Here is a 10,430-nt window from a genome sequence, read left to right as displayed (position 1 = left end):
TCAAGGGAAATCGCAAACGATATAGAGAGAAATTAGTATTGCGTCTAATGGAACCCGGCAGAGTATATTTGGCAGGTTCCAGTCGTTCCTCATCGTTATCCGGCGTCCTTTATCCTCCCGGGGGTTTCTTCATATCGGTGTTTATGGGGCAAACATCGAAACTATCGGTCAAAATTCTTCCTCTGTAACCTCATCACGTAGGTCTAAAGTCTTATCATATCGTATAAACTCACATAACGGTGTGTCTTACCCGATCGTAACTCGAGTTCTTCGGATTGAATTTCAGGAGAAAACTGAAAACCGAGAGTCGCGCTGACGTGAATTTTTTCTTCGCTGTTCGCACTACGCCAATAGCAAACGTAATTGGCTGAGAAAGAGAGCTATAGTTTCAAAAAGGGTATTCTCGCAATTCCGGACCCCAAAAAACACCCTTTTGAATTTTATTTTCAATTTTTCATGCGTGTCGCTCTCCGCAAAATAAACAAATTTTACTACTTGTTTCCGATACACGGTAGGCAGGTTGTGAAACTCGATACATAAATTCACAAAATTAAAGAATTACGCGTCCAAATATTAATGAAATAAAGCATGTCTATGACCTATTAATTGACTGTCGAGTACGCTTGTGCCGTGAAATAAAAATGTGGAGGATCAAAAATTCAGATTGTTCGGGGAAAAAAATTATTATTCACACATACGTTAACGAAAGGGTGGGAGGGTAGATTTGTACGTAAAAAGTAAAGATACAGGCTGATCAACGATACATAATTAACGTTTGGTTTTTTCGCGAAATTGTCGACTTAACGTCGCCTCGGATCCCCGAAGTTTTTCCGACGGAATTACGTGAACTATTCCTAATTAAAGAGGCGTTTGGGCGTAGGCGTTTTTTAAACGTTACATACAACCTTTTTATCACTCCGTTTATGCCTTTTCTATTCAAATGAACTGCCTTTGCCAGGGCGCGTATGTAAATCGAAGCATCTTAACTAGCTCATGTATTTATACCTTATAATTAAATTAGCCGTAAATCGTGTACATACATGTAATTGGTTCATAAGTATGTACAGTTTACTCTGCATCTGAAGTCAATGCGAATTCATCGAGCGATGTGCCACCAGCAGTAGAATCCCACTCGATCTGATGCGACTGGGGTAAATAAAATTATCTGAAAAAATATTTCCAGCATTCGTTTCGGTCTGGAAAAATCTTCATTCATCACCAGGAGAGCATTATTTTGTTGCAGTTCGTATTGTTTAACCAGTATTTTTTTCGGTTCATATTTACGTATGGGACACTCGCACACATGGATATATTTACGCCTTACGATATTAACGATAGCAGCGGATTTAACACGAGCGGGGTAATCGGATTAAGCTATTGCAGAATGATATTGTCACGCCTGCAGGAACACCAGGCACACGCGTTACTTGAATAATTTGTGAAATTGTTAACTCGATAGAGAAAATATGAACTGGGCAGCCAGAGAGCAAACGAATGAAAAATGAAAAAAATTATCACAATAATAAAAGTAATAACACCGGCACCGACACCAAGTCATAGTATGCAAAATCGCTAATCATTAAAGAATTATTTTCATCGTACATTTCTCTTGCTGTAATAGGGATGCGATTGTCGATAGGTCCACCTAACAATAAGTATAAATGAATCGGAGCAAAATTCATCGTAACAATTGTTAGATAGTTTAGAATCCAAGCACAGCAGTTATAATGATAATGATATATTATTATGTATATACACGAGCGGGTAGTTGACATGACACTAACTCAACGTCACCCTCCCTTAATTGCCTCTGTTAATTGTCACGGGGTACGATATGACTTATGGGGGGTAGGACTGAACGCGACTCAACCAGACCAGCCAAATTGTTTCGCAGCTCGCAAACCGGCTAACAAATCGTCGACATTAGAATTTCGATGTGATAATTTTCGTTCTCGATTAAGTTTGGGGGTATAACAATTCCGTTTTAATATCAAAATCCTGAAAATTATCTCTTCGGATTTATTGCTTTCAATTGTAATATTATATTATATATTAGAACAACCCTAAAATGTAATTTAGATTAGACCCAAAGCTAGAACCAATTGCGCGATTAAAAAACAAAAATGGACACGAATCAGTCAAAGCGAAAAAGCAGCCCCTGAAAGGACAAAACAACTAGGTACAACCATAGATATATTGAACGTTTAAATATTTTCTCAATTTATATTTAACAGATTTAAAAAATATAAACAACGGTACAGAATAGTACTCGTTTGGTTGTTGAATTTGAATAATCAAATGTCCTCAACAATTCTTTTCCTATTTCATCAGATACTTCAAACCGAACTTGTACATTTCTGCATTGATTGATTTCAAAGATTTGATTTCTTCTTCAGCTCTTCGTAGCTCTGCGTGAGTATTACTATCAGTTATTTCCTCATTCCACTTTTTGTTGAAGAAGACATCAGGGTGCAGGAAATCTTCCAGATTGTAATTGTTCATGACTTCGATAACGCCGTTTTCACCGTCTTTTGGAGTCCTCTGCAAGCTGTGTAATATGAGCTTGGGCTTTAGATCATTTGCGAAAAAATTGTTAACCGCCTTGGTGAAGAATGCGGCAGTTATAGGCCCCTTGTGGGGTATTGACCTAAGGATCTGACGGCTAGGTATGTGCCATAGCTTCACAGATCCGTCAGCAGATCCTGAGACCAAAGTATTGCAGTCACCGGCAACAGAAAGGCAACTAATGGATTTGGTGTGTCCTTTAAAAGTAATGGAGTTCTTCCCGTGATCTACATGATGCTCCCTGCCCCTAGGAGGAGTGTGAAGGTCGAAGTGAAAAATATCTCCAGTTGAGCACCCAACGAATAGAAAATTCTCTTTGATATCCATGCAAACTGAAGTCAGAGGGACGCTGAACACAAGATTGAGCAAAAGTATTCCACTGTCAAGGTCGTATATTCTAGCAGTGCAGTCAAGGGACACGGTAATCAATCTTGCTTGAATACCAAATCTGCCAATGAAAATATCTTTCACAGCCAGTGAGTGGTTAGCAAAGCTGTGAAGTGGAGCTGCTTGTCTGTTCCCGGTGTTATTTGCAGTTTTGCTAACAACACTGGAAAGCGACCACACAAAAACAAGACCATCATCTCCACCACTGGCAAATGTAGATCCATCGGATGTAAATTTGAGGCAATTTACTGTCTGATAATGTCTGATAAGGACTGCGAGTAATTCCCCAGTACTTGTCTGCCAGGTACAAAGTTTTTCCCCAATCGCAGCGACGATGTAAAGTCCATCTGGTGAGCAAGTCAATGCAGTGACAATCCCTGGTACAACAAAACGCAAATTTTCTACATGGGTCTGCCTATTTAAAGGCCAAAAGTAGAGACGTGGTTTTGTCTTGTCAGCTGCCAGCAGATAAGAGCCAGCTACAATATTCAATGTGTTATAACCAAGAGTTGCTCCATTTTTATACGTAGCCAGCTGAGTCCCAGTCTGTGGATCCCAGCCTGCGGCACTCCACATCTGACCTGATCCATCACTTGTGATTAAGATTTCACTTGATCTGCTCATGCTAAGGCTGCTCGTCTATGGAAAATAATACAGAATTTAAATAAAGGGTGAATCTGGTTAGGGGAAAAGAACTATTATTTACAGGTGGTGATCTATAATATTGTCACCTCTTAGGCTATTGGTTATGGATATCTGTTGAGTGATATTCGAATGCCCTGGCAGTAGGTGATCAGTGGGTGATCAGTGGGTGATTTTACAGCAGGTTTACAGAAATCATCTCAACAACGCAATCTATGAACAGAAATGTCATCTGTTTAGTTAAATTCTCTCTTAAATTGTCTGTTGAAAATCTTACAAAGAAATAACATGCGGTTGACATCAGTGGACTGACAGTTTGATTACAAGAGCAGACAACTATGCAGACAACATAACTTGATGGTTGACTACTCGTTTGCTAGGAGCATAGAGATCTGCTGGTAACCGTACTACTGCTGCCTCCTGTTAGTAGGGAAGTTGAAAGACACCCCAGTCTTCAGACCACTTCGAACCATGAGAGTTGTCGATCTACAACCTGGTAGCACTGCGCCTGACGCTTCGGCGTTTCCCATCGCGCCGTGAATTTGCTTTTACCTCATCTTCCAAAAAGTGTATGAAAATCTTGGTGCCGTTGATAAGTCAACGTTGGTGACGATACACCTATGAATTAGCTCCGAGAAATCTTGTTCTCGCAAGCGCCACCGACTCTGTTCTTCTTGAGTAAGTACTCCCAGTATTTCGCTGTGCCAAATTAGGGGTTCGATTTTTCCCTACTCACAAAATGGAAAAGTACTGTACTTCTCTGCACCTTACACGTATCACGTTTCACCTTACACGTATCACGTTTATTCCTCAATGCGCGGATTCAAAGAACGAGGCAATGTGATTAGAATGCGAAGATCCGGTGTAGCATTTTTAGAACTTCCTCACTCAGCTTGGGCCCTCCATTTTTTCCATATTTTCGAATGCCCCTGCATAATTTTAATGGCTCTCAAAGAATGCCTAGTGCTTTATAAAGCAATTGAATCAAGCTAACATAATTTTGTTACGCACAGGTGAAAGATGGCTTTACCACAAAATTACAAGCAGGTTGCAATAGCATCATCCAATGTTATAGCCACAAATCGTAAGTACAAGAACAATATAAACCTAACTTTATGGTACATAAAGTATCGGTATTATGCATTACATAAATATTATTAAATAGCTTTATGAACTAGGATGTAAATTGTATTGTGTCATTGACATTCTTAGGATATGGTAAAAGACTGTTGCAAAATTTTTTAACAGAAAGGTTACGGGCCTCTGGTACCAGTGGCGGTTCCAATACAGGGGTGAGTCATTCCAATTGTTTCACTTCATCTTCTTCCATGTATCTCCGTGTGTACTCTTTTAATTCTCAATCTAATGATGAAACTTTTTACAGAAAGATGCACAGACTCCGTTTATTCAGACCCCACATGGTCATCCTGGTTTCACACCACAGAAACTTGGAAAGAGTGCGCCGGTAAGAATCACCAAAAAATATCGGATGAGCTGATTGAAAGGCACATTATATATTACGTTTGAAATCTGTGTCATTTTTCAGGCAGATTCAAGATTGCCTAAGCCACCAAAACCACCAGAAAAACCATTGATGCCATACATGAGATACAGCAGGAAAGTATGGGACCAAGTTAAAGCCCAGAATCCAGAATTAAAATTGTGGGAAATAGGCAAGATCATAGGACAAATGTGGAGAGATCTCCCAGAAGATGAAAAAACTGAATTTATTGAGGAATACGAAGCAGAAAAAGTAAGCATCCATCGATCAATGATAGATTAATTGATTGGTTCCTATTCAATTAATCTATCCAGCAAGGTTTTTTTATTTCGTTCTAATTCGTCTATTTTGATTTTCAGGTTGAATATGATAAGAGTCTGAAGACTTATCACAATTCGCCGGCATACCTTGCATATATTGCAGCAAAGAATCGTGGCAAATCAGGTGGGTTTTTTTAGCTATTAATTTCTTGCGTTGAGTACGATTTGATATTAAAGTTTCCCATCTTAAATTCCTTGTGTCTAATGCAGCATTCTGTTCAGCTCAACAAAGCAATGATGATCGAGAAACTCATGAACGCTCTTCAAGCAGCAGCAAAAGCCAGGCAGCCCAAGATCGAAGAATAGACATTCAGCCAGCTGAAGATGATGAAGGTCATTATTTCTTCCATTAAACTGATATCTCGCGCATTATCTTGGGCCGTGCGAAATCAAAATTCAATTCCTTTTTTCCACAGATCAAGATGATGGATATTCAGTAAAACACGTTGCATATTCCCGATATACCCGCAATCACAGACTGATTAATGAAATCTTTAGCGACACTGTGGTACCTGACGTTCGTTCGGTAGTTACTACACAGAGAATGCAAGTCCTGCGGCGTCAAGTACAGTCTCTCACTATGCACCAGGTATATTAATACTGAAGATGTTCTCAAAAATTGAAACTAACTCATGATTCAGACTTCAAAGATATGTCAATGTTACGAGGTATAATTTGCAGAAAAAATTGGAAGCAGAGTTGCAACAAATCGAAGAAAAGTTCGAAGCTAAGAAACGTAAATTTATCGAAGCTAGTGAAGTGTTCCAAGATGAATTAAAGAAGGTAAGTAAAAACTTGTCGTCCCCAGTTAAGTAAAATAATATCTTCGTTACCCATTGTGTGTTTTATTTTTTTCGAAATTTACAGCATTGTAAGCCAGCAGTGGACGAAGATGCATTCAATAAAATGGTGGAACGCCAGTATGAATCGCTACGAAGAGACAGGCAGAAGGGCACAGAAGAAAATCGATCTGATGGCCCGGCATCAAGTGAGTCTACGCCTACCTCCACACCAACGCCAACTCCAGCACCAGTCAATGAGGAAGCTCAACCAGAGGTAATGGCTATGTATTGCACATAAACATTATCATTTTGCCAAGAATTAATTCATTGTCAACTAAAATAGGAATATGAATTTTTAAAGATTGCAGAAAATGATACAACAGATAAAAAGCATATGGACGTTGATAAGCCAATCGATACTAAAAAGGAAACACTTTCGCCCCCGTATGCAGAACCTAAGTCTGAAACTCCTATACAGAACAATGTTCAGGCAACATCACCTGTGACATATCCAGCTGTGGTGAGCCCGGTTCATCAACCGACTGTTACCAGTGCCACAAACTTACCACCAGCGCAGCCTTCTACCCCACCAAGCGTTTCGACTCCTCCTTCAGTAACAGTTCAACCGCAACAACCACCAGCACCACCATCACCGATTCCGCAACAATCGCAACAGCAGCAGGTCTCGCAGCAACAACAACATGCACCACCTAACCAACCACATCCGGTACCTAACCAACATCCACTTTCCAACCTTCCACAACACCTACCTCCTATTCAACAACACCCGCCACCCAATCTACAACATCCAGCACCCAGCCAACAACATGTACCACCCAGCCAGCAACAACATGTACCACCCAGCCAGCAACAACATGTACCACCCAGCCAGCAACAACATGTACCACCCAGCCAGCAACAACATGTACCACCCAGTCAGCAACAGCATGGACCACCCAGCCAGCAACAGCTTGGACCCTCCAGTCAGCAACAGCTTGGACCCCCCGGTCAGCAACATGTACCGCCTAGCCAACAACAGCATGTACCGCCTAGCCAACAACAGCATGGACCGCCAGGACAACAACAGCATGGACCGCCAGGACAACAACAGCATGGACCGCCAGGACAACAGCATGGACCGCCTAGCCAACAACAGCATGGACCGCCAGGACAACAACAGCATGGACCGCCAGTCCAACAACAGCATGGACCGCCAGGACAACAACAGCATGGACCACCAGGACAACAACAGCATGGACCGCCAGGACAACAACAGCATGGACCGCCAGGACAACAACAGCATGGACCGCCAGCACAACAACAGCATGGACCGCCAGTCCAACAACAGCATGGACCGCCAGTCCAACAACAGCATGGACCGCCAGGACAACAACAGCATGGACCACCTAGCCAACAGCATCCACCTTCGAGCCAACAACATCCACCACCCAGCCAACAACAGCATGCACCACCCAGCCAACAACAGCATCCACCATCGAGTCAACAACATGGGCCACCCAGCCAACAACATGGACCTTCCAGTCAACAACATGGGCCACCCAGCCAACAACATGGACCTTCCAGTCAACAACATGGGCCACCCAGCCAACAACATGGACCTCCCAGTCAACAACATGGACCGCCCAGCCAACAACAGCATGGACCGCCAGTCCAACAACAACATGGACCGCCAGGACAACAACAGCATGGACCGCCAGTCCAACAACATGGGCCGCTCAATCAACAACATGGATCACCCAGCCAACAACACGCAGCACCGCCTACTCAACAACCGGCACCACCACCGCAGCAACAACTACCACCACAGCAACAACAATTACAATCACAGGCTCAACAATCGCAGCCACAACCGCCGCCGCCTTCGCATACTCCCCATCAGCAGAACATTCATCCGAATCACTCAATGCCTCCTCATCAGAATCACACTCTATCGTCTCAAGGAGCATCACCACACAATCCAAATATGCCTCCACAAACTATTTCCTCTCAAAATGCAATGCCTCCTAATCCCCATGCAAACTCCATGATGCCTACCAGCCAGAATTATAATCAACAGTACCAACCTGCTGGTGGCCAGCCAGCTCAGAATGTTCCATTAGCTCCAAGACCTCCTCATCCATCTTATGGCTATTCTCAACAACAACCTTATCACCAGCCATATCCTCAATATCCACATCCTTATTATCAATCATATTCTCAATATCCTCCCCATTCTATGGGACGACCTCACTCTCATGGTCCACACAGTCCACATAGCCCCCACTATCATCCTCAATCCCCACATAACGTTGGTGATGCTAACTCTGGACCAAATGTTGGTTCAGAGTCTAGTACTCCCTATTCGTCTGCTCCTACTCATAGTGACAGGGATAGACCCTCTGAAAATCAAACCGAGAATCAGTCGATTGAATCTAAATCTGGGTCAGGATAAACTGGTAGTGAGACAAACTGCATTTTTTTTATTTGTATGGAAATTTGGTCTCTAGAAACTTGTGTATTTTGAAACAACGTTTCAGAGTTATTGAGACCCTTAGATTACTATGCACTGCTTTTTTGAAAACAAATAATTAAGTTGAGCTTTATCCCGCTAAATGAAGTTGACAGAATTTCATAATTATAGCTTGACATTTCATAGTTGTAAAATGCCAACACTGTAATAAGATCCAAACATTCAGCAAAAATTTTAAAGGCTAACAATTTCTCTATACTGTAATGTAGTCGCAGTGCTAATAAAGACTTACGTGGTGGAAATGAATATTTATTCTGCTAGTAGTTTGATTAATTACACAGCCTCAAGTCACATAATGTATTATTATTCAACTTGACAGCTTGATCAATACATAAATTGTGTGTAAAAAAGTAATAATTTACAAGTACACTAATAGGTGTGTTAATTGTATTAGCCAGAGGTTGTTAATTCAAAGGTTTTAATAATAACATTGTAATTCTCCTCAATAGATACCTTATTTTACAGATATTCAAAGAATAAATTAAACACTCATTTCACAGCCTTCATTTGCCAAAGTCCGTCATTGAGGTAGTGACAATTTTCAATACCAACGCCCTTATTTATTTTAGCTCTGAAATTAATGAATTTTCACTTTTGAGCAGCACATCTCACAAGTAATTGCCAGATAGTTAATTTTTCGATGACTTACATATCTTCAGTTGATAAAGCGGTCATTCCAACTGCCAAGGCATGCTGCTTACCTTCAGCCATAACCGCCTGAATGATTTACCTAGTTAAGCTAAAATATAGTAACGTTTTCCAAAGTAATATAACATTTTTGAACAGCGATTAGAAACAGAGAAAAATGAACTACTTGGAGGTTCCATCTAATTCAAAAAAAAGGATACAACTACTGTGCCTTTAGGAGCAGGAGTCATTTGCGCACCAGGAGATGTCAGTCCCGGACACATAATATTAGCACCGCTGAGAACGAATCGAATTGCTCCTTTGTCTACTTGCTGTATAGGAAGGAAAAATGGATCTGTGAATACAAAACCACGATGAGTACAATAATACAAATTCCACACCCCTGAATTTGTAGCTGAAAGATCTTTGTCAATCCACTTACATTTATGTAACAATTTTAATGTGGGCATCCATGGGCCTTCTCGTTGGTGAAAGAATAGCAACTCTCCTGCACTATTCACCATTATTTCAATGTGGTCATGACTAGAATTTATCATTAGCAAAAAATGAAAGAGCATATCATATGGGTGGATAATAACTGTATGAAATAACATACAAGACAAGAAAATAGTAAATTTGGTCAATGAATCTGATGCAATGGAGCTCTTACCATTTTACAATTCTGAATGAATCTTTTTTTGGAATTATTTGGTCTATGTATGATTCCAAATATGGATAAAGTTCCAAAAGTTTTGACCGGATTCCTTTCTGTACAGAGGACTTCAGCTGTTGAACACCTGATATACTATCCTTTTCATCGAATCTATGTACGAAAACAGGGTTAAAAAAATATTAACATTTTTACGAGGGAAGTGAACCACGTAAATAGATATCTTTTAAAAATTCATATTACTTTTTAAACATCTTTTCTAAAATGAGGTTAATGTCAGCAAGCACAGCACGATCATCAAACTATTCTGCAAAATATACGGAATCGTTTCGACTGGTCGTTCATCCCCTATCAGCGTCGACAGTGGTTCGACAGCATGATCGACGTATCGAGATATTATCTGATC

At 40.9% G+C, this 10,430-nt stretch overlaps 3 protein-coding genes across 7 annotated transcripts; 1 reads left to right on the top strand and 2 right to left on the bottom strand.

The window, feature by feature from the left end:
* Window positions 1–2,209: 2,209 nt before the first annotated feature.
* On the bottom strand, window positions 2,210–4,017 carry LOC105691238 (WD repeat-containing protein 18). Its single transcript, XM_012409579.2, has 3 exons — window positions 3,872–4,017; window positions 3,684–3,807; window positions 2,210–3,591 (listed from the first exon to the last, which is right to left on the bottom strand). The coding sequence occupies exon 3, from the start codon at window positions 3,574–3,576 to the stop codon at window positions 2,320–2,322; it is 1,257 nt and encodes a 418-aa protein (XP_012265002.2). The 5' UTR covers window positions 3,577–3,591; window positions 3,684–3,807; window positions 3,872–4,017; the 3' UTR covers window positions 2,210–2,319.
* An 86-nt stretch (window positions 4,018–4,103) lies between these two features.
* LOC105691300 (extensin-like) lies at window positions 4,104–8,973 on the top strand. Of its 5 annotated transcripts, none has more exons than XM_048655685.1 (11): window positions 4,104–4,272; window positions 4,608–4,678; window positions 4,807–4,886; window positions 4,979–5,059; window positions 5,141–5,347; window positions 5,455–5,539; window positions 5,626–5,748; window positions 5,832–6,004; window positions 6,097–6,198; window positions 6,283–6,471; window positions 6,541–8,973. In XM_048655685.1, exons 2-11 carry the CDS (start codon window positions 4,615–4,617, stop codon window positions 8,647–8,649), a joined length of 3,213 nt encoding a protein of 1,070 aa, XP_048511642.1. In that variant the 5' UTR covers window positions 4,104–4,272; window positions 4,608–4,614; the 3' UTR covers window positions 8,650–8,973. The 5 variants fall into 5 exon arrangements, with proteins under 5 accessions (XP_048511642.1, XP_048511645.1, XP_048511643.1 ...); XM_048655688.1 differs by having other exon boundaries at window positions 4,105–4,272; window positions 4,843–4,886; XM_048655686.1 differs by having other exon boundaries at window positions 4,105–4,272; window positions 5,638–5,748.
* A 37-nt stretch (window positions 8,974–9,010) lies between these two features.
* On the bottom strand, window positions 9,011–10,428 carry LOC105691301 (malignant T-cell-amplified sequence 1 homolog). Its single transcript, XM_012409689.3, has 6 exons — window positions 10,268–10,428; window positions 10,025–10,177; window positions 9,797–9,897; window positions 9,576–9,709; window positions 9,377–9,444; window positions 9,011–9,298 (listed from the first exon to the last, which is right to left on the bottom strand). The coding sequence occupies exons 1-6, from the start codon at window positions 10,276–10,278 to the stop codon at window positions 9,217–9,219; spliced, it is 549 nt and encodes a 182-aa protein (XP_012265112.1). The 5' UTR covers window positions 10,279–10,428; the 3' UTR covers window positions 9,011–9,216.
* Window positions 10,429–10,430: the final 2 nt, after the last annotated feature.

Source organism: Athalia rosae, chromosome 5 (genome assembly GCF_917208135.1).
Source record: "Athalia rosae chromosome 5, iyAthRosa1.1, whole genome shotgun sequence".
Taxonomy (NCBI): Eukaryota; Metazoa; Arthropoda; class Insecta; order Hymenoptera; family Athaliidae; genus Athalia; species Athalia rosae.
This window is presented reverse-complemented; position numbering and strand designations above follow the sequence as displayed.